Source organism: Danio rerio, chromosome 9, assembly GCF_052040795.2.
Source record: "Danio rerio strain M-AB ecotype USA chromosome 9, GRCz13ab, whole genome shotgun sequence".
NCBI classification, from domain to species: Eukaryota; Metazoa; Chordata; class Actinopteri; order Cypriniformes; family Danionidae; genus Danio; species Danio rerio.
Genome location: NC_141029.1, coordinates 10,437,462 through 10,462,807, shown reverse-complemented (window position 1 = coordinate 10,462,807; position 25,346 = coordinate 10,437,462). Strand labels below are relative to the sequence as shown.

At 34.9% G+C, this 25,346-nt stretch overlaps 1 protein-coding gene across 1 annotated transcript; it reads left to right on the top strand.

The window, feature by feature from the left end:
* The first annotated feature begins 605 nt into the window (after positions 1 to 605).
* spopla (speckle type BTB/POZ protein like a) lies at positions 606 to 19,587 on the top strand. Its single transcript, NM_001013447.1, is given in 12 exon segments — positions 606 to 688; positions 1,336 to 1,458; positions 2,061 to 2,197; positions 7,234 to 7,355; positions 7,436 to 7,587; positions 7,729 to 7,856; positions 12,370 to 12,547; positions 13,010 to 13,065; positions 13,167 to 13,289; positions 16,162 to 16,304; positions 16,403 to 16,456; positions 18,379 to 19,587. Coding segments are annotated over 10 exon segments (1,179 nt in total). The 5' UTR covers positions 606 to 688; positions 1,336 to 1,458; positions 2,061 to 2,119; the 3' UTR covers positions 18,524 to 19,587.
* The last annotated feature ends 5,759 nt before the right edge of the window (positions 19,588 to 25,346 follow it).

Genomic DNA, 25,346 nt, shown 5'->3' with positions numbered 1-25,346 from the left:
CTGCACTTTTTGAGATAAAGAGTTTTGTCAGGCTATACAGGCCTGTTATAAACACCCATGAGTCCTGACCATTTACAGCAATATCCCTATACTATGCTAGTGCTAGTACATCTGGAACGCCACTCTTTTCGGCAAGTAAAATGATAATAAAACATTTGTTTTAAAGACGTAATTAATAAGTTGGATTTGTGTCGAAGAAGTGTTACAATTTTAAACGCTTTCCTGTTGGAGCCAATCAAAATCGACTACTGTTAAGCGCTGAGAGATATATAAACTGTACAAACACTGTAATTTAACTGTTATTTCAACATTCGTTTTAGCGTTCATCATATTTAGTTCGATGGGACAAAGATATATACAAAAAATATTGACGTCTTGTTTGATATCTTGTGTATCCTTTAATCTTTAACCGACATATATGAGTTGTTGGGCCAAGGCGCGCCCCCGGCCGGCGGGAAGACGTACAGCCGCGGGAACGTGTTGTGCGCGTTGATGTGTGGTCACGCTCCTGGGTTTTCGCTTCCTTCATTGGCAGGATAAGCAGCACACACTGCAAGCTACTGTGATGGGCTGTTTTTGAAAAGACACAAATACACTTCAGTCTTAAATAGTGCCGATTTAACTTAGCACATCCACAAGGACCGTCCGAACCTTGACTTTAACATTATTGACAGAATGGCGAGGAAAGGTTTGTGCTTTAACTGATCTACTTTTGTCAGTGTTGAGGATATAGTTTAGCTTGCTAACCACATAGCCAACTAGCCGACAAGAATCTGACTAGCTCAAACAAAAGGCTTGAAACCTTTTTGTCCATATAAGACTAGGTGGTTTCACTGATATACTGGACTTTCAGTTAATGATATTTATCCGATATTAAACAATAGAAGATCGCAGATCTTTTAATTAGATTAGGTGTTTGCATCAAGGCTAACCAGATTCTTTTGCCATATTGACCAAGCCCAGTATACAATCTGATCTAAACAAATGAACCAAACACTACAAAATGATCTGGAATTCGTGTAGCAATAATTTTATTGTAAGTTGCTTTAGATAAATTGGTTGTCAGCTTTATTTTAGCGCAGGCAATCCGGATTTGAACTCGTTGAACTCAAGTTGAAATGTAAATAACCCAATAGTGTTTATAGGTAGTCTGGAACAACAATAACGCTGTTCAGAAGCAATACTGGGCAAATATTTTGTATTAAATTGTGATTTTAGTAATTATGAGTCCTCATAATGTAATGCTGATTTACTCTTATTTAAGTTAATGACTGATTATTTAAGAGAACTGAAAGTTTATTGAATGAAAGATAACGTATGTATTTATATTCGCAGGTTGGGATGAGAAGCCCTTGGATCATGCTGTAATGTCACAGTAAAACACAAGCTAATTTCTTCAGTGTTTACCTGATACAGTGGCACCAAGAAATGAAAGTCGAGATATTTATTGAAGTTTAGGTGAGTTGCAGGCTGGTGTGCATCATCATTTTTACTTGTATATACTTCTGTAAAGTCAAAGTAGTTAAGAGTGAAATGTTGTTGGGTGATTTTGTCTATTGATTTACTTAAATTCAACTAAATGTGCCCTTGACTACACCTTGTCAACAAGGGCAGGTTCAGACCTGCCTATCAGGCCTGTGCCAACAAGCCGTTTTAGTCACTATATCAGACTTAACTCATTCTGGTGTGTTTTTGCCATCATCAAGCACAGCTATATTTAGACCGACAGTTTCTTGTAAGCATTTTCATGGATTTGGAGCACATTTTTGTGGTGATCTTCTGTCACACTACAGACTGGATTGTCATATTGCATGCTTCCGGTTTCAGAGGTTTCATAAAGCTTATATTCTTTCATTTCCTTCCTCCACTTTGACACCTAAATGTGTTTTGATAGATTCTGTGCCCTGAGAAGGGGTTGGCAATGTCTCTCATTTTACCATAAAATGGCTTGCTGATGGCAAAGTCGAAGATTTGATATTTTCAGGTCAGGAGGAGAGGCAGAAATTGCTGCCGTTTATTTTTTTTCTTATACGATGCCTTTGCTCTATGTTTCCATAAAGGTTAAGTGGTGAACGCTTTGGGAAAGTCAGCGCTTCTGATAGTAGGGAGAGAGTTGGTGATGTCGGGGGTCCCAACCCCTCCTCCTCCAGGGGAGATGTCCAGCGGGCCTGTGGCTGAGAGCTGGTGCTATACCCAGGTGAGATGGACTGAAGCCACCATTTCCAGACTTTGCTGAAGTGTTAGTGAAGAATTATATATGGCAGTTCTCACCTGTTAGCTTATTTACATATTTGCTAAATGCAAACTGTATTATCACATAGATTTAGTGATGTAGGAAATTCTGATCCTAAATGGAAAATTCAGCACACGCTTATCCAAGAACTGAAACAATTTATTTTGAATTCTTGTAATCGTGGAATTAATCAGATTTTTTTTATTTTTTGGTTGTTGTTGTTCTGTTGTTCTGGTCGTTGTTGTGCAAAAATTACCAGGGTGACAACATTGCTTATATGGTATGTCCAGATTACATTAGTAATACACATATTCATTTTATACAGTGCTCAGCGTATTGGAGTACACCCCCCACAAATCTCTTAAGTTCATATTTTCTATAAGATGCTTAACAATATTATTTTTTAATCTTTGTGTATATACATTAGATAAGTCAGTACTGAAGCCAAATCTGGAGCTAATCTAACAAAATAACTTAAAATATAATGGTTCAATAATTAGTTGCACATAGTTATATGTTTGGGAAAATTATAAAATAAAATTTTTAAAAATAGCAAAAATCAAGAGAATAAAAAAAAATGTTGCAATATTTTACATGAATTTAAATGTATTGTCTTTCCATTTCTAAAGATGTTCTGTGACTAAAGTATTATTTTAATAAATATATCTGTTTAATAAATATGTTTTGTTTTTTTCTGTAGCACCAATGTATATTACACATATTCACTAAGAAATGCATAAAAATTTTCAAAATGTGGTGTGCTCGTATATGCTAAGCACTGTATATAGATTGTACTTTTTTTAATGTTTGTGAAGTCATTTAATATGATCACCTGCTCGAGAGTATGCTCTTTTTGACACAACCAACAACTTTGTGGCTAAATTAGGGTTAAGCGATTTATTGAAGGCAATTTTCATGCATGTTTTTTCATGCGTTCAGATGGAGCAGTGTTTACTACACTGTAGAGATTGATAATTACATTGATAAGCTACACAAAAATGGTTTTAGAATGAGATTTTATTCGTCTTTAATGATAGAAATAATCATTCTTTGATAATTCTCAATGAACTACAGCTCTGTAGTAAAGGTTGCATGTAAAATTATTACTTAAAATAACATGGTTTTACTCCAAACTCACATTTACTCCAAACTTCAGCCCAGAATTTCCTGTTTTGTGTGTTTGTGTATTTGGAAAGCATCATGGGTTTTTCCTTGAGAGCTCCTCTGGCCTTCGGAGGAGATTTACTGCAGAACACACCATGCTTCCCTGACAAGATATGCATGACAATTACATTTACAATTTGAATTTGATTAGTCTCTCAGCCCTAGAGCCAATTACTGAAACATTGACTTAAATTAGTAATTTGTGCAATATTTAGGGAGGCAAAACAGAGTTGCTCTGACATGTACAAATGTTTTGCTCTCACTTTTGTTTGTAAATATTTCTGTTGGCAAACAAAACAAAACAAAACAAAGACAATAGTGTTACTGAAATGTAATTTAAACTCTACATAGGTTCATCATGCAGTGAATGCTTTTGTATTGTCAGGGTGTTTTTGTTAATTACTAGGGGGGTAACGATATTAAAACTGAACCGAAATATCGCGATACACCAACCACGATATGTATCGCGAAACTCTCGTGGCGTACCGCGATACTCTCACGCCCCCTGCTGCCCATTGTTGAGGTTGACGTCACTTGTCTCTAACTAATTGAACCAATTTAAACACATCTTTATTATCATATTTGATTAAATTGTTTTAGTAATGATGAGGTTTTTTTCTAAATATTATATTCTAAAGTTAGTATTTTAGTGCATGTTATGTCATGTGACTTGAGTAAGCATCACACTCCTTACGCAGGATGGCTGCTTTACATAGTACTGAGATTGCAGATCCCCCAGACACATTTAAGTCATCTGTATGGAAACATTTTGGTTTTCCAGTTGAGTACAGGAATAGAATTTGTGTCTTAGACAAAGCCTTACTTGTAAGGACAAACATTTAAAAAGTGTGGTAATTTCACAATGTGAGGGTGTAAGCAACAGAACTGCCAACAAAAGTGATTTAATGTACAAAAGTAAAACCAGAATGATGCCCGAATATACAAAAAAAAGAGAAATATTTACACTAATAAAAATAATATAATAAAGTAACAAATTCAAACAAAAGTATCAAACAAAAATTAGTTAAACTTGAGCAAGGGGGTGATAGTGAAGACAAACAAAAGAAATAAATATAATAAAACAATTCTAACTCATGAATAACCCCTCTTACCTCGCTAAAACTGATGAAAAGAAAAAAAAGGTCTTCAGCGCCGTGCGCCGCATTCTTCCCTATACTGAATAAAATAAACAAAGAATACCTTCACCTCTTACCTGATGTCTTTAACAATACATTTTCTACGTGTTTGCAAAATGGAAATCATATGACATTTTCCCTATCCACCTTACACTAAGACTGAACTTGAGGAGATACAGCTATATTGTCGGAGCTAAAAAATAATATACAAATCATTTAAAATAAAAATGTACAAACCTCACAAAATTTCTTAAAGTGGGCAAAAGTAATGCAAAATAATTTTACCCAAACGAAAGTTAAGCAAAAACAATGAAAATCATAATCATGTAAGAAAAATACACGAAAAATGAGATCAAAGGAAAAAGCGCTCTCTCTCCCGCTCTTCCTGACATGCTTTTTACATTCCCGCGCTGCGTCGCCAAATGATGATAGATCGGTCTCTTGACCAATCAGCTGTCAAAAAGGCAGGCCTACAGAAATGACAGCCATCAGCTGTCATGAAGGCGGACCTACATAAATGACCGGCATAGAGGGAGCAGGAGAGAGAGAGAGATCGGGAGGCAAACATACAGCCGGGTACAACCCTAACATTAGTTTCAGACACAACCGCAATGTATTTTACTGGTGAATATGTCATGAAAAAACACTTTACAAACACATTATATGTATATTTTTCATTAATTTAAACGGAAACTTATCTATCTAAATGAAACAATATAATCAAAAATGAGCGTCTGTGTCAGCACAGAGATCAAGCCTCTCATTGGAGAATGTGGATATTATGGTGTTTTTGAAGAAGATCTTTCACTAGTCTACACTGCAGTTATTTATTTAATTTTAGTTTACTTAGTTAAGATGGCTGCACTAAAGAGAATAGTTTTTTTCTGACTAGTCTATATTGGAGGTATTTATTTAATTCTAGTTGTTTACTCGGGTATCCTGACTGTACTAAAAATGCGATGACAAAGTTAATAAAGAAAAAGTTAAGATGTTCTTGTTATTAAGTGAATTGTCCCTTAGCATTGCTGTTAGCATGACATCAACCCTAACCCCACAGCAAACAGAAACTGAACCGAACCGTGGCTCCAAAACCGTGAACCGAACCGAACCGTGCCTTTTGTGTATCGTTACACCCCTATTAATTACACATTGTTAAACATTTAAAAGGTAGCACATTATGCCATAAATGTCAACATTTTAATAATGTAATAATACCTATACTTCAATCAAACCACATTTTTAATGTTTTTTTTTTTTTATATATAAAAAAATGTAGTCAGCTGTACATCACCATGATCTAAAAAAAAAGTATTTTAAAATTAAGATTTGCATTCCAAATGAACCATGATTCACTTACTATTTAAATTCCATTACAATTTTCTGTTATAAAAAAAACAAAACTTGCATTTCACCAGATCCTCTTATTTAAGCCCTCGGATTACACACACTGCAGCATTATTTTAGGAACATCAAAGCCTTATTTTTAAGATGTTTTAACATTTTTAATAGGTCCTTTTTTAAGATAATATATAATATTTACATTTATGGGCATGCATGGAGTAAATAACGCAAGATTTTGTATAGCATTTCTTTAACTTCAAAACTTTAAGTGTGTGAAATAAATCCTTCTGTGAGATGATTTCATAGTCATATGGTAAAGCTGTTAAATCTTCTGTTTATTCAACAACTGCTATAGGGCTTTCCTAGGTGTTTGGCTTTTTTGTCCACAACAGTGCCCTCTGATCATTGGAGGGCATTGACTACTGACGCTTCCCTGATAAGATGTTCATGACAATCACAGCTTTCTATTAATTGCAATTGGGATTTCATATCAATTGATTATGTTGAGTCTTAAGATTCTATTGTCATTCAAAACTTTCACAGAGAAAAAAAAGTAGACACTTGAACTTTCATACAAAAGTTGAATATGGATCTTTCTAATGTCCTGTCACTGGTATCACTGGGTTTTGCCTTATTTTCACACAAAACAAAATCTGCTGCATGCTGCTCTGTGAAACTGTTGCAAAACTTTTTTCAGTTGTGGTTGGAAACTTCTATACTTTGAAAGGCTGTTCATTAATTTTGTGGTCACCATATGAACAATGCATGGAGATACTAGGTTATTTTAAACATCAACATGATTTTCTGCAAAGCTGCTTGTTACGAATGAAAAGAAATAAACTTAAAAATATGACTTGAATTTTGACTTATTTTAATTCATCTTTTTTAATGATCATTCTAGGAAATTATAAGTGTAGTTTAAGCAAATGCATATTTTGATATTTTGCTTGTTACGGCACTGTGCACAGTTTGATCTAATGAAGGGTAATCAGAGCATTAAAGTAGATAGGGTGACACGTTATTGTGCAAGTGATAATGAAACTCAAGCAGTCATCATAATGTGGTCATGCTGGTTTATCAGATATGGTAAAATGATACTGAGACAAATTTCCGATGGGTAGGTTTTAACCCCCGGCAAACACAAAGTTGATCAGGAGCTATATGGTTGTTGAAGATGTGAATTCAGTTGTTGATAAAAACAAGAGGAAGTGTGTGTATGTGTATGTGTGTGTGTGTGTGTATGTATGTATGTGTGTGTTTTCAAAGCGTTTGTTTTGTTGCTGACTAGGAATGACTGCACGTTATTGTGTGCTGGCAGTTATCAGCTTTCACTGATGGTAATCTTTGGTGATTTTATAGGTCAAGGTAGTGAAATTTTCCTACATGTGGACCATAAACAACTTCAGCTTCTGTCGAGAAGAGATGGGTGAAGTATTGAAGAGCTCTACCTTCTCCTCAGGGCCTAATGATAAGATGAAATGGTGAGCAGCCATATTCATATGTGTTATAATGCTGTTATGCTCGAAAATGATAAGGTTTTTCCATCTCTCTTCATCTTTAGGTGCCTGCGGGTCAATCCTAAGGGACTTGATGATGAAAGTAAAGATTATCTATCACTGTATTTGCTACTAGTTAGCTGTCCAAAAAGTGAAGTCAGAGCCAAGTTCAAATTTTCTTTACTGAACGCTAAACGAGAGGAGACGAAAGCTATGGGTAAGTCTAGAGAAATAAATCCTTAATAAGAAAATATTTATATCTTTATTGGAGACTTGTTTTAAATTCTACGTTGGTTTGTTATGTCAAGTGTCTTGAACCAAAATCTAACTTAAACCCTTACTTCCCTTCCAAACATAGAAAGCCAAAGAGCCTATCGCTTTGTCCAAGGCAAAGACTGGGGCTTCAAAAAATTTATTAGGAGAGATTTTCTGCTTGATGAAGCAAATGGGCTGCTACCAGATGATAAACTCACGTTATTTTGTGAGGTGAGTATGCGTTTACTTCATAATCTGCTCATTACCTCAGACTCTAACCTTCCACGCATGACAGTATTGGTTTAAGTCAACTTCACTTGATTAATCATTCCAAAATGAGTTATTTCCCATAAAATTTGCTTGTATATGTTTATGCAGTGTTATGAGCAGATTGTTTTCTCAGTTTATTAGGTTATTCATTCAGGATTGATGCACAACATTATTTGAATATACATCCTGTATGTTTATTAAATGTTTAATTAGATGTATATGATAATACACAGATAATACAGCCACTTTTTAGGTCTATTTGCCTACTGCACATCTATGATGTGAATCTCCTGCACCATCACATCTCAAAAACTGCTTTATTCGATTGGTATAGGTGTCCTCATGTATACAAATTTGCACACATTTTATGTGAAAACTGTCACACAAGCACGCACAATAGTTTTCAGATCTGTAAAATAGAGTGCATGCCTTAGAAAATACATGCATCAACGCCACCTATAATTTTCAATAAGCCATATATGGACATTATAACTACTAGGTTTACATTTTGAACCTCATCTGTATATTGTTGTGTATGTATTTAGACTAGGTACAAGACTATATGGCATATGGACTTTATTTGTTTGTGCCATGAAATTTCATATTACATTGCTAAAAACATTCAATATCTTAATTAAGTTTTAGAAAATAATATCCATACAAAATACATCTACCAAAATTGTAAAATACATTTCTGAGAAAGTTGTCAGAGATCTCATTCAAACCAAATTGTATATGGTTTGTTTTGCATCAGAAGTATGCCGTTTTGTTAGTTTAACGCACTTGTCTGACATTAGCACATTACTGACAGAGCATTTTTTTTAAAAATCACACCAGCCCATCTGGCACCAGCAACCATGCACCATGGCACTCACAAAATCGCCTAAATTATCTTATTTCCTCTCCATTCTGATGCCTGGTTTGAATTTCAGCAAATCTTCACCACATCTGCATGCCTAAATGTGTGCAGTTACTGCCATGTGATTGGCTTATTAGATTTTTGCATTGTGTTGTGCGCCCTCAGATTTATTCAAAGTGCAAAGGCAGCATTTGTCTTTATTATTTGTTCTATATGCCGTACTTGGCATTTTAAACAAACAATTCATTTGAACGGAAGAGCTTTTTTCACTAATCAGCAAAGAAACCTAAACTAGATTTTGAAAAACTTCTTCCCTGTTTGCATTACCTATTTGCAGCCAGGACAAATCTTTTGTCATTTGCTTGAGTCAAAGTTGCTGCTGTCTTTTAGTTACACTGACATGGTCATTTGTGTGATTTATTATTGATTTTACCTTTAAAACATGAAAAAGTGGCACCTGCGAAATCAGTGACTTTCGACTTCTCTCCTGAAGTAGACTGCAGATTGGATTTCCTGCACGAAGCACTGATCCATTTGTATGAATATGCTAGTAGCCGTTTGACAGATCACCCTTCTCTTCAGAACGTAGCAGGATAGAGACGTCACCTAGAGCGGCAAATGAAATGGGTTGTCAAATGAATTTACTGTAACACAATTATGAGTCTTGCTTGAAAAATAGCCGACATGCCTGTTGAGATCTGCTGCAGGGCTTAATATTTGCAGGGAAATTGGCAATATCACAAGGCAAAGTTGGAACTAAATGTAAATTGCAGATAATATGTTTTCCCTCATTAATTGGACAAGTTTTGTAGATGATTATTGCCGGAAAAACTATTAAACAACTGCAGGATGCTTTCATCAGCAGCGTTTTTGATAGCTGCATTTATATTCCATTTTGCTTTTTATTTTTTCTTGCATAGAAAACGAGCCAGATTGCCAGCACTCTAAATGAGTTTGTCAACAGAGAACATATTAATAGTAGTGCTTAGCACTTGCGTAATAATAGGACTTCTCTTTTCCATGCCCAATCTTCATTGTAAACTTCATTGTTTTTTCAAACTGTTAAATAATTAAAGTAATAGTTGGTTTAAAAAAATAAAGGTTGGTAGCATTTGCGGTCATTCATGACATTGTAGCTTTTATTTGGTTGTATTCAAATGCAAATAATCTTTAAATAAAAAGGATTTAAACACCCTCATGACCTTTTTCCTAAATGCAATGATCATATATATATATATATATATATATATATATATATATATATATATATATATATATATATATATATATATATATATATATATATATATATATATATATATATATATATATATGTTAAAGTTTTGACAAGTACCTTCACAGCAGCACAGTCAAACCTGGATGCACACTGACACAGAGAGAGAGCATTTAGCTGTGAAAAACATTCATTCTTTAGCTATTTTATGCACACAATGTTGTTATTTTAGAAATTATGAAAGTTAAATGATCACATCTTATAATCTTCTATGATAAAAGTTTAGATTTCAGATAAGGGCACTGATGATAGTTATCAAAAAGTAAAAAAAAAAAAAGTAAATAACATTTTGAGAGTATATTAGCTACATTGTTTATATTAGCTAAATTGTGTTTTTTGTCAATATGTGGCAGCAAGTACAATCACTTTGTCATTGAGCTGTTAGTTGTAAAATTAACCTCTATGATTGGGTCATCAAATCATTTGCTAAAGTGAACTTTTTTTTTTTTTAAATGGACAGCACTGCGACATTATCATTTTTTTCTAACCAAAGTAAATTGCATACTTTTTATTTTAGGTTGTCTATTGAGAATTTTCTCTATGCGTTTATACAATTTCTAAAAGTAAGTAAATATTGCAAAGTAGCATACATGAGAGTTCTTAAAGTATGCATAAACCTTTTTTATTATTAGTCTGCAGTTCCTAGAGAAACAGAATAGTTTATGAGAGGATTGTGGGAATGGCTTTTTTTCTTCTGCAAGCTGATTTGATTTAGTAAAGTAGACATTTCATTCATAAAGATTGGGAAAAGGGTTTCAGGAGAGTTATTACAACCTAACAGACTGTCAAACTGACAGTTGGAGCAGTGTGGTTAACTATGTTAACCATGCCCAATGCCTTAGACAGATGTAATCAGATAATTTAACTGTAAACAAACAAAAAAATGCATTTTCAGATTTATTAAAGATTAAAAGGGAAAACTTTTTTATGACATGCACAGATGAATTGTTCACCTCAAAACTAGCAGTGTGTGCTTACAAAATTAATATAGTTTGTTTCAGTTTCATGTGTTCGACAAATATATTACTACATGCCATATTTTCCTTATCCCTTTACCTGCCCCACCAATAATTTTTTACAATTTTTTTTGCATTGCATTTTTAACTCGCTAGTTAACACACCTTCATTCCTTTTTTTTAGCACAACCCATAATATCTAATATATCAATCTCTACCAAATGGTTGATATGTCGGGTTATTGTAAAAGTACCAGAATCAATACATAAACAATGAAAATCTGAAAAATATGAAGTGTAAGACCAATTTATTAAAAAAAATAAATAAATAATTAGGATAAAACATTTGAATGCTAAATCGGGCAGCATGGTGTTGTAGTGGGTAGCACTGTCGCCTCACAACAAAAAGGTCGCTGGTTCGAGCCTTGGCTGGGTCATTTGGCATTTCTGTATGGAGTTTGCATGTTTTCCCTGTGTTGGTGTGGGTTTCCTCCTGGTGCACTGGTTTTCCCCACAGTCCAAAGACATGCGGTACAGGTGATTTGAATAAGCTTCTCAGTGTTGGGTTGCAGCTAGAAGGGCAACCGCTACACAAAACAATTATAAATTGGATAAATAATAAATTGGCAATTCATTTCACTGTGGCTAACCCTGATTAATAAAGGGACGGGAAGTATGCCAAAACATATTTCAGATTCTCATTTAACATTTTTTTTCTATTTTTTATTTTTTTTTTTTTCAATAAAACCAAAATCAAGTGTAGTAGTGCAACAGGATTATGTTAGAATTTTTTTTATTTTTTTGTTAACCAACAATACTGTGTGTGTAAACTGTTATTTAAAATAATCATTCTTTAAATTAATTTCAACAGTCATTATTAAAATATGGTCAACCATTTGTGAGGGCAGGCAGTTAAAGGGTTATTTCATCCATTATTATTACAACTTTATTACTATATAGCGATGCTCATCATCTTTTCAGCCTAATATTGTCATCGACTAACTGTAATCCTTTTATTGTCTTTAAATTTATATTATTTTTGCTAGTTTCTCTACTTGAGTATGTGTGCACTAAATCAATCCACTCCATTTATAGACACACACAGACATGGAGAACATTCCGACTTCTTGTTGCATTTTAATATTCACATACACTAGTCCACATTCCAATTTGAAATGCTGAATAGGTGTACAATACTATGTTTGTACCATATTTGCCAAATGTGGTCACATTCCACAGCTAAATGAAAAAATATTGTTGCTATAATAGAAATAGGACCATGTTTTGAAAGGTTTTCAGCAAGTCACACTGCAAATCCAGACCTAGTGGTGGTTTAATAGGTGGGCTCTTCTTTTATGTTAATTAGGTAAGTGTTGTTCAAGACTCTGTGAACATCTCCGGACAGTCCAACATGAACATGTTAAAGGTCCCGGAGTGCCAGCTGTCTGATGATCTGGGGAACCTGTGGGAATGTTCACGCTTCACAGACTGCTCTCTATATGTGGGGGGGCAGGAGTTCAAAGCCCACAAATCTATCCTGGCAGGTGAGTCTAATCCAGACCCCCAGCTCTGCTGACCACACCAGCTCAATGTCCTCCTCATCCCGGCGACGCAACCTCAGCATCCACCGTTCTAAGAGCTTCTGTGTGTGTGCACGCGCGCTTGTGTTTGTGTGTCTGTGTGTGTGGTGGGGGAGACAGTTTGTGTGACCTTGGCGGTAGTTTTGTTTTCGTTTTTCTTTCTGAGGTCGTAATTCTTCAATATGACAGATCTAGATTCATCACTGGAAATCTGTAGTGTGATCCACCACTAATGTCCTCTAAGGGCGACTGGGTTTGATCATGAATGTGACTTTTTTTTTGTTTGTTTGTTTACCAATGTGGATTGACTCATGGGTCAGGAATCATGTAATGAAAACTGGACACTTGTCATTTCTTTTTGATTGTGTCCATGAATCCAGAGATGCTCATATGATGTGACTGACAGATTTATTGCTTTCTTGACAGCGAGATCTCCTGTCTTTAATGCCATGTTTGAACATGAAATGGAGGAGAGTAAAAAGGTATGCATTTGATGCCGTTCTTATATTGCAATATTGTTGCAGATATCTTTGCTGTTATAAAACATACGAGTTCATAAGCTGATTTATTTTTTTCTTTGTAGAATCGAGTGGATATCAGTGATGTTGAACCAGAGGTTTTTAAAGAAATGATGGGCTTCATATACACAGGAAAAGCACCAAATTTAGAGAAAATGGCTGATAGTTTATTAGCCGCAGCTGATAAAGTAAGTCTCAACATTTTTGGTAAACTCAAAATAATGTTTATATATATATATATATATATATATATATATATATATATATATATATATATATATATATATATATATATATATATATATATATATATAGAAGATCCATTTTTGCCATATACACATACATTTGATAAAAAAATTTTGGGTCTGTAAGATTAAAAAAAATAAAAAAATTACAACAACTAGATTTTTATTTAATTTAATTTTAATTTAATTTGCATTTAATTATAAATATTTTAAATAAAGTTTTATTAACTTATTTAGCAAATTAATGCATTTTTTTATCTTCTTATTTCTCAAATGTTTCGTTTTTAGTATTAAGCAGAATGTATTTTCAACATGACAACACGACTCAGGCTACGTTCACACTGCAGGCCCAAAATCCGATTTTTTTTTTTTGCCCACTTGTGCCTCAGATCTGTTTTTGTCTCGACAAGTGTAAATAGCCCAAACTGCATGGAGTCTGATCTTTTCATTTTAGATTTGTGCCACTTTCATTTAATAAATCAGACACAGATTTGTTGTTTTGCAAAGCGACTGCAGTGTGAACAGTTATGTAGGATTTTATGTGAGTTTTGCATAATCTTTGAGTGACATGCGTCATCATTCTGTGCTGCAAACCTCATCTAGAATAGCACACGGCAATTACTTTACCACAGAAAGTTGGTTGTTCATTTCTTTAAATTTGAAAGCAAAACTCCTGCTTGTTAACGATTGGGGAACAGGTTGATCGTGAAGCTGAAGAGCATCAGGGGGATGTGTGGATTGGGGATGTGTGCGCAAAGGAGGGATTTTAAGGATAAACTTTCTCTCTCAGAGAAAAAAAGAGCAGGTGCTCAAGCACCCTAACCCCCCTTCTGCACGTGGCTGCTGTTTATAACGTTGTAAAATGAAATAACTCTGTAAACAGACATAAACCAACTCCGCCTTCACAGTTCAGTCTGCGGCTGCTTATTAACTCTTGATGAGTTCACTACACCGGTGGTCAGAAAGACGTGCACCGTGGTTGTCATAAATCACAAATTATCAGTATCACAGGTGACTTATTTTAGATTTCAATTGCCGAAATACACATTAGTAATTGCAGAACAACCCTTTAAAGTTTATGAAATACACCACGGTTGTCTGTAAAAGGGCAATAATTATATAAAGCATAATCTGACAACGTGCTTTATACTGTTAACACATTGTGTGCATAATTAGACATTTTGTGCTGTCTGCATGGGCATTGCTAGGCCTATTTTAGGGGGGCTGAAGAAAGTAACCAGCAGGCCAATGTCTTATACAGTACAGATACTTAATAAATAACCTACTATAAATGAAAAGAATTAATCTTTGTTTTGTTTTCACAAGCTTTAGAGACGTAACATAAATTAGATAAGTGGGAAAAGAACACAGCCAGGAACTATGTTTCTAACTACATCTCCAGAGGTGTAGTTGCGAGTGCTCAATTTTGCCATGCAGATTGCGAATGTTCGTTGGAGCGACAAATTTGGGAAACGGCAAATCAACAAACTATGTTTGTAACAACGGAACTTGCGACCTTATTTAGCTAACGATGGTTTTGGGAAACGCACCCCAGTTTATGATCATGATCTGTTCACACTGCAAATCTGATATTGCCCATATTTATAACAACAATGTGAACAGCTATACAAAAAAAATCAGATCTAAGAAAAAATCAGATTTAAGCACAAAGCCTCGCAGCGTGAACGTGGCCTAAATGACAATAAATAATACATAATTTTAAAGTACCAAATCAGAATGGTTGTCATTTGGGAATGGCTAGTGTAAATACAGCTTTAAATTACAGGAATAAATTACTACAATATTTTTTTTATTTATTGTTTCAATCTATAATTGAATATATTACAAGATTTACTGCCTTTAGAATAAAATAAATGCAATCTTTATCTGTGCAAGATAGAGCTGCACAATATTGGAAATATTGCTAATTGTTTGTTTTCAAGCAATGCATATTATGCGATATGAATAACATTTCACCCAATGCTTTGAACAGGTCTATTTGGAAAGATTTCATTGATTTATTCAACTGGTGTGATCAAGTCTTTTTCCATGCAGTATATCTGCACAAATTATAATAATAGCTAAAAATAAATAAACAAATAAACTGCGTTTTAAGGTTTTCTGAAGAGTCTAACATTATTCAAGTACAGAAATCAAACAGTCAAAGGTAAATAAAGTCATTGTTATATAAATAATAATACAAATAAATATTTTTTAATATCTTTATATTTTAATCTTTAATCATCTAATCCTGATACGTGACTATTGCAGGTACACACATTGCGATATCGATGCTCAAACAATATACTGTTCAGCCCTAGTGCAGGACGCTTATTTAAAGGCATTAAAAAAAAATCTTACCAACGTTAAACTTCTGACAGTGTGTAATTACCTTTTTGGAAACAATGCAGTAGAGTTACTGTTACAGAATGTTCACTCAAAACTGCAACTGTCATCATTTACTTACCCGTGTGTTTCAAACCTGTTTGAATGACTTGTGGGAAGAAGGCAGGTTAAGCATTAAAGAAGAACAATTCAAAAGAACAATTTAAACCTCTACTACTTTCATAAATGTTCATTTAAATGTAACCTTTTCTCTATTGATATAGTCTGTCTTAGTGATACTTTATAGTGCTTTATCCTGATTGAAGCTCAAATGTTTAAGAAGATTACCTAGTCAATTAATACACAAGTATTATTTATGTTTTTATGGAAAGAGCATCATTGCTGACAGTCTTGTCGTGTTTTGTCCACACTCATGCTTTTAAATGTGGTTTGAGTGCTGTTCAGTAAGTCATGTGTGTCTTTCTCTCAGTACGCTCTGGAGCGCTTAAAGGTCATGTGTGAGGAAGCCCTTTGCAACAGCCTCTCGGTGGAGAACGTCGCAGACACCCTCATCCTCGCCGACTTGCACAGCGCCGAGCAGCTCAAAGCACAGGCCATAGATTTTATCAACAGGCAAGCGCCGCCAAAGAAACTCTGCTTGATAAATTCCTGCTGCCATGGCTGTTTACCAGCCTGAGAATGAGAGTGTTTTTCTTCTATCTTATCCATAGGTGCAGTGTCCTCCGACAGCTGGGCTGTAAAGATGGGAAAAACTGGAATAGCAAGTATGTAATTAGCTGATATGTGTGACACAAGATTAATACCGAGCTCTTATCTGCTCTACTAGATGCATTAGAATTCATTGTTTTAGGTTCTGGGCAGCTCGAGCTGCTTGGCTGGTACCAGCGGTTTGCGCATCTCCTGATACTGGTTATTAATAGACTCTGACTGTCTGAAACGTCGAAGAAGGGAACATTTCTGCATTATAAACATATCACTAAGTCACTATTACAGATCCCCGGCACCCTGCTGATCGTACTCTTCAGTACAGAGTTAGCTTCTGCATTGGTGCCAACTCATTCAATGGAAAATTGAGTCTTTCATATAAATAGAATTGCTTGAATCTTCAATATCATCGCTGTCAGAAGGAAACTCGCTACTGTATTTTTATTTTACAAATTTAATGGTGTTGTCAGTGATTTACATATGGTTAGACTTTAGCATGCGTCAATATATTAACATTCCAGCAGATGGAGTTTAAGTTTTGTCTAGAAAACCAAATTTTTGTTGTTTCCGTCATTAGAATGGCTGCCTCTGAAGCATCACATCACATTACATTTTCATCTGCTTACAGGTTATAGTGTTTATTGCAGCCATGCGGGAACTTACTATGGTGTAAAAGTCAATATAGGCTATGAAAACCTGGTGAGGCTTGATTAAATGCTATAGGATTTAGCAATCTGAATGGTATGTGAGTACTTTATACATTCACTGCCAGATTTTTGTATCCTTTAAACACAAGGCTTGAAAAACAGATGGAAGAACAGCAAACTGTTTACAAACACTTGTTTGGGGAATTTAACTTTCAAAATTTTAGTTTAATGAATACAAATACATTGGTTATCGCTAATCATAAATTAAGGAGAAAAATATAAATAATACTGGATCAGTTATAACCTACTGAATGTGTGTGTGTTGATTGCCTGCATTCACCTGTTATCAAATTCACATGAGTTTACTATGAAAGGCTGTGTACACATCTAACATGCTTGGGGAAAAAAAGGGATGCCTGATCGATAGGCCAGAGATCGGTATTGGCCAATAATCACATTCGCCAATCTTATGAATAAATCACAGGTGTTTGTTTACACACAGAGGAACTAGATGGCTAGTTGGAGAGCAAAATACTAGAATGGCCTTGTATGCATTTAGGCTTTTTTACATATAAAAAAATATTTTTTCGACAATATTGCAAGTTCTGTAAAATCTGGCTTAACATTTAAATGAAATAAAGAAACATTAACTTAATTTTTTTAAACTATTTAATAATATACCTTTTTGTAATATCCTTACTGCAATAAACTAATATGTATTTGTAGGTGTGGATTTTAACAACTTATAAATCAAATATGCGTTCCAAACTTTTTCTTCATTGAGACATGTTAAATTCTCCTTTCATCATTTTCTTACCAATTTATTATCTGTTTAATCTATGATTTTCTGTTAAGCTACTTCTGACCATGACATGTCCACACTTAATGGTTATTAGATACATGTTTGCGGGATTCCATCCAACATCCTTCATTTATTGTTATAGGTAAGGAGAGATCTTCTCTTAAGTGAAGATTTATGAAACTTGTAAAACATGCTCCAAACTGCACACTACTTCATTTCAAAACTAAGTTGAGGTTTCAGAATTAAGTTATAAGACCTAATAATGAGCTCTTTTTATTAGTTTCCATTGGTTAAAAATGTGGAAAACCAACAGACATGCTTAAAGAGTGACTAATAGTATTGATTTCATTTTTTAAAAGTCATAATCTGTAAATACAAGGTTTTAGTCTGACAGTGACGACATTCACCATTAAATTGAGCTTCTCGTTTTTTATTTCTTGTATCCCATTAGACTGGATTAGTCCACATTGTCATTATCGATTTTTAATGTGTCTTGTGTTAATACTGAAACGTCTTCGCTCTTTCCTGACAGTCATGCCACGGACATAATGGAGACCGCGGGCTGGAAGTCAATGATCCAGTCTCATCCTCACTTAGTGGCGGAGGCCTTCCGTGCCCTGGCATCGGCGCAGTGTCCCCACTTCGGCCTGCCCAGGAAACGCCTAAAACAGTCATGACGCCGTTCCTGCTGCTCTAATGGGCCTGTCATTGGGCAAAAGCCAGAAAACTGCAGAGTTTGGGCTCTATCCCATTTTCATCCGACCCGACGGCACATGACTGCGACAGGCTGACTTCTAAATGACAACCTTCTCGAGCAACGGGTTCGGCATCTGAGCTTTATTTTGCGAATCTTTCTGTCACTTCAAACAGCCTTAAACTATCTGCCATGACTCTTGTGTGGAGTATTTTGAATTCTCTCAGTTCTACTCTGTGCCTGCCTTGTCCCGTGAGACCAGGCCTCTTCCTCGTTGCACTAGTTCCCAAAGTCTCGCTGTTTTGATATGGAGCTCTCTAGGAATACGCCAGGAGTTTCATCCACACAGGAAATACTAGATTATATTCCTAATGTTTAGTTGTGCGACTAGACATCAAATAAACGTTAACACGATGAGCGCAAGGTCATTTATTTACACTTTTTGAAAAGCTAGCTATGCCCCATATTGATGGCACGATTTCTATGTAAAGACACCGTTTAACCGTGTGGGCAGGTGAGAATACTAGTACTATTCCATATTGTGAAAATATGCATTTCAGATATTTGTATTGATGTATGTAACGAGGAGTTACTGTTTGTGTCCTGCTCCTTGACCAGTGAAAACACTTAAAAGTGTCATCTAGTCATGGTTTTACAATGGTTTTTAGACCCAGTGTTCCCCTTGAATTGGTCTGACATAAACAGATGCTGTCTGGCCCATTAATGCATTTGTGTAACCTGATTGAACTAGTCAAGACAATCCATGTCCAAACACGCTGGAATATTTGGATGCTAAACATGTCATGTAGATGGATTGATGAAAGTGTGATTGGGAGAAACAGATGAACTGAATTGTTTTTTGTGCAACTGTCCTGTTTCAGTTGAACTGACGGTGATTTGGAGGATTTTGTACATTGCGTCATGCTATACTGACTTGTTCTGGTAAAGGACATGTTTTGTGAAGAGTCTGGAATTTGTTCCATCTTTAAAAAAAAACTATTGTCTCCAAGAATGCCCGCATTAACTCATTAAAACAGTTTTTCAGCACTCAGTGGTGTTTTGTACATGATTTGTTATACTTTTAAAGGTTTGGGGTTGGTATAGTTTTTGTTTGCTTGGTTGGTTTTAAAATACTTAAGGCTGATTTATACTTCTGCTTCAAGCGCATAGCCCTCACTGATGGCGACGCTGACGCTCACCTCTCAAAAAATGTAACTACATGTTGTAATGACCTCAAGGTCTGTGATTGGTCACCTTGGTAGCGCTGACGAGTGTGGGCAAAGGTGAGAGCCGCGAGAGCCTGATGGGGCGAGTGTTTACAGGTGTGGAGTCCTGTGAGGAGCTCTAGATGGGAACTGTTGTTTTGTCTTTACCTTATGATTGAAGTTGTTGCACGTCCACCAATTCCCGCCTCAAAATTAGCGAGTTTGAGCCACTTTTACATTTAAGGTAGCGTTCAGGAAAAAACTTCCTCGACACAAACAACACATGCGCCGTAGGTCAACGCAGAAGTATAAACTAGGCTTTAAACTCACTGCTTTTTTTGCACATTTTTCATAAATTAAGCTGTTTGGACATGCAATTTTTAGTCAAATTTACATTAAAGGGCACCTGTGGTGACAATTTTCTGAAGTTAAAATGGGATCCAAATCCCTGTGATTTTGAGGCCCACCGCAAAATGACGTAGGAGTACAGTTATCCCCGCCCACCAAATTGATTGACAGGCGCCATCTTTCTTAGATGGCATGTATACACAAGTCCACAGAACATTTGTTTTGCAAAAAACCTGGGATTAAAATATTTTTAAGGTTTGGCCTAACAAATTTAAAGTGGTCTCATTTAAATTCTGCCTAAATTTTATCCTGTCAGACATTTTCTTTCCAGGTTTAGACAGGATATTGAATAAAACGGTTCATTTTGTTTGTCACAGTCAGAAACTGTGCTGCATATCTTTTGGAATTGTCAATTCTCGAAGAAAACATGATACGAAATCTGTAACAAAAAATAGAGAAAGAAGCTTATTCATCTTTTGGTAATATCTACAAAGTGTCATATTCACAGATGCAATTTTAATTACCAAAAACCATTTTATTCTGCTATTCTAAAATAATTACAAAATTATACGAACATCTTAAAGCAAAGCACTAATGAAAAAAAAAAAAAAACATTAAAACCGTTTTTTTTTTTTTTTTTTTTTTTTTTGCTTGAAATCTTTCAAGATCCTGTAATCTCACAAGACCTTTACCCTTTCTTGGTTTGTTTACTTACAAATATATTTGTTTGTCTTATTTAAGTTTAGTTTTTTGTGCACCCCTGACCCCCTTTTTTTTGTATTGTTCTGTACTTTATTTAAGCATTAATAAAAAAAAATGTGATAATGGTGAGTGGGGAAAATAAGCTCATTTTCATTTAAAGCCACAGGCTACAAAAAAAAGCTATAGTATACTCAGACACCAAAATAGGCAAATTCTGGAGTCTATAATAAATAATCTGATGGTTCTATCAAGCTGAAACTTTACAGACACATTGTGGAGGCATAAAAGGCTTATCTTACATCTTGTAAAAAGGGTAAAATAGATGCCCTGTAAAGGCCATGTATGTAAAACAATGTTTTAACAATAAATTAAAATTAAGTCTGTAAGAATTCAACTAAAATTCTTTGAAATTTGAAATAGAATTTTCAAGACGCATCTATATTGTAACTGGAGCGCGTCTTTGCTGAATAAAATGTCTGTGTGTGTAAATAAATCCACTGCTTAAAAACACACAAGACTTTTGAATGCTAGAGATCTTACATTATTACATCAATATAGCTTTGTGATTCAGTCATTTCTTCACTGGCAGTAGCAGTTTCTCTCTGGCAGTCAGCTAAACAGATTTTGTTTTATGTTTAAGAACTAAGATTTCCGTCAATAAGGGCGGTCTATTATTTCATGTTCTCATCCTGAGCAGCTTGTTACAGTTAATACATTTAGCAGTAAGTGAAATGCCATCTGCAAAATGACTAATGTTTTGACATTTTGGTTTGGTTGTTTGCGAATAACACTTGAAGAAGGTGGAAAGAGGTGATGCAGTGAACAATATTAAGAAAATCAGGCATCGAGCTGAATTTAAGATTACAAATTGTTAAACGTAAGAGTTGTTTGTTTGTTTGGTCACACTTTTTTTGATGGTCCGTTTGTTAAACTAATTTTCGTTAGATTATAAGTAGACTGTTAAGTTGGGGTTGGGGTTTAGTGTAAGTTGTACTTGCAAAGTTTCTTATAGTCAGTTAAATGTCTGTTGAAGGAGCAGTATCAGCAGATGTTGAGCACGGTCTTCTAATACTCAAATGGACCATCAATGTTACCATTTGTTTTTTTTAACATTGCTAAATATTAAACAGCATTAACACAGTTGAACGTTTTTGGTGCCGTAACCACTGTGATTTCTGCAGCAGCTTCAGTGAATTGTTCTCGCACCCTCCATGAAGGGGAAATCAGGGCTAATTAAAGCGAACAGCATGCAGTCCGTAATCTGAGCCATCAAACACACATCTTTTTTTCCGGTGCCAACATGCCGCTTCATGCCAAGCGCTTTCCGCGGCTCCTAGGGAACTCGGCGATAACATCACACTATTAGAAAACCTCTCTCCCACTCCTGTCTGTCTGAAAGACAATCTTTAAGTGCACCACTGAGCTAATGAGACGTTGCGGATTCATACACTTGCTCTTTTTTTCTGTCAAAGGACAATTCGGTTTGGTCTTTTGTTCTATTCATTTCTTTGCAAATCAGAGGGTAGGAGGCCGTCTACTGTATGCTCAAAGTCAAAAACATGACAATCCCTTCTGAAAGAAACAACAAAGATGAACGCTTCAGTCGTTTCCATGCGTATTTAAACTAATGTAACACAGGTCCATACATCAGAAAGCCTTTTATTGAATAAGCCCATGTTTTAGAGCTGGATGAAATGAAGCACATATCACAGGATGTAATGTTTTCATCCAGAGGTAATGTGATATTTTACTGATAGAAGAATCAGTGTTTTATGCGATCGTAAAAATGACGGAGAATATGCAGATGCTTCACTACAAATCTCACACTGCCTATATTCTCTGGATATGTTTTTTATTCTTTGTGGCAGTCATATTGAGTAAAGCTATAATTTAACTCTCTATGGTACCATTTTGCTATGTGCTAGCTTCCTCTGCAACAGAAACCAAATTGTTAAACGTTTTCTTGTGGAATGCCCTATTTTTAATGTTATCAGACAACAATTTTCATCTGGAGAGACTTTAAAGGAAATATTTTTAAATGTGAATCCTTCTAAAATTGTACAAATTTTAGTAAAAGCAAGCCTTAAAGAATAATTTTAGATTGTTATCTTATATATTATCATTATTATTATGTATGTATTTTTATCTTGTGTATTTATTGCAGTTAATGATTTGTAATTGATTTTTTTGCCATGATATAGGCATAGAAGCTATGGCAATAAACTCAAAACTCTCTCGCTCTCTGTCTACTAACAATAGCTTTTTATTCATCAGTCATTAAAAAAGAATAGCTTGTAAAAATGTTAAAACTAAAAGGACCTTTTAAAATTCATAACCGGTATTTTGATGAAATAGGATTTAATTTGTTGACATTAGATAACTACATTAGTTAATGTAAATCGGTCATGAAAAACAGCATTTGTACATTTTATTTCGGGTTAGTTTCGGCATTTACTGATGTCTTCAAATCCAGTTGTTTTAAATAACATATGTTAAAGCACTGTGAAACATGTGCAATAATTATTTTACTACTAATAAATGATGTAGAGAATGTATTGATTTAAGTGAAATTATATCTGCGATTAATTCTAGTTGTGGTGTAATAAAATGTGCAAAAAGAAACCTTTTTTAAAAATATTCACTCCTACTCATGCCTACTGGCTATGTTAAAGGGTCTCATTATATAATAATTAGAGGGGGGAAAGTGGATGTAATTTGGCTGGATATTTCTGTCATCAGTTTGATCTATGTAATATTAAATATTGTAAAAGAGTTCTTAAAACGTTTTGTTGCTTTAATCTTTCCTAGCTGTCTTTCAATGTTACACTGAAGAACCTCTGAGCTTGAATTTTTAGAAATGCCAACTGACCCAACCGGGACTCGAATCAGTGCGGCGAGTTGCTGTGCGGTGATAGTGTCCTTCTTTGTAAAACATGTACAATTTAATTTTTACTACTAATAAATGATGTAGAAAAAGTATCGGGGATTTATTCTAGCTGTGATGTAATAAAATGTGCAAAAAGAAACCTTTTAAAAAAATATTCACTCTCATGCCTACTGCCTAGGGTCTCATTAAATATTTATTTAAGGGGGAAAATGGATTTGTTTTTGCTGGATATGTATGTCATTAGTTCAATCTACGTAATATTTAATTTTGTATAAGAGTTCTCAAAAAGTATGTTTTGTCGCTTTAATCCTAGCTGTCTTTCAATGTTAAACTGACGAACCTCTGGGTTTGAATTTGTATGCCTTGTGAATCGTAAAGCACACCTACTTTGATTTGACTGGTCATTTCAGATGCCAGAGGAAAACCAGCATTAACTAAATTGTTTTGCTATTTAACAGTTTCATTCATTCATTTTCTTTTCGGCTTAATCCCTTTATTAATTAGGAGTTGTCAGCAGAATGAACTGCCAACTTATCCAGCCCTTCCAGCTGCAACCCAACACTGGGAAACACCCATATTCACTCTTTCACACACATACACTATGGACAATTTAGCTTATTCAATTCACCTATAGCAAATGTTTTTGAACTGTGGGGGAAACTAGAGTACCCAGAGAAACCCAAGCGAACACAGGGAGAACATGCAAACTCCACACAGAAATGAAAACTGACCCAGCCAGGGCTCGAACCAGCAACCTTCTTGCTTTAAGGCGATCGTGCTACCTACTGCAACACAAACATGCCCCTATTTAATAGTTTTACTATTTTTAAATAATTTTGCCACATGACATTTTGTTTTCTCTCCAAAACTCAATTTCTTGTTTTGTTGACCTGTTTACTTAATCAATAGGTTATATGCACAGCTACTATTTTTTCCTCTATACTGTTTAACTTCTGGTGAACGGTTATTGTGACTGTTTTCAATTATATACTGTTTGTTGTACATCGTTGATGTTGTAATGTAATTACAATATAATTAGTTAAATAGACTTCAGCATTGATTTAGGTGTTCAAGCATAAAACGAGATGAAAAGTTGTTTACACGCTACACCAATCAGGATCAGCAGGATAGTGCAGAAACCCCAATGTAAAATAAAGTTTTATATTTTAAAGACATGGCGGGAACAATGTTATTTAATGCAGTGCTTCCTGTACATTTGGAGACCCACTTTATATTGGATATCGATCAGGCAGAGAAGATCATTGATTTTTAAAGAAAACAGACCTTAAACATGCCGATTTTGTAATGGTATACAGATTACTGGAAGCGCTTGAGCCAGGTTACTGACAAATTAAAAGTCCTTCTGAAAATACCCTATTAAAAGTGAATTCATTTTAGAAAATATTACACTCTTCAAAATAATTTTACTTGCCATTTTGAATAATTACTTTCCGACTGAAATTTGTTTCATCCCCCTATATTCCCCAGTGTAAGTATGTACCATAGAGGGTAAAAATAAAGATTCTTTTACAGATATCGAGGACAAACATAAAGTGAACAGTTTGAAACTGTGAAAAAAAAAATAAAGCCATGACAAGTCATGTGATTAATTCTACATCTACTTAATTTTCCTGGCAAACACCAAAAATGTAGAAACATGTACG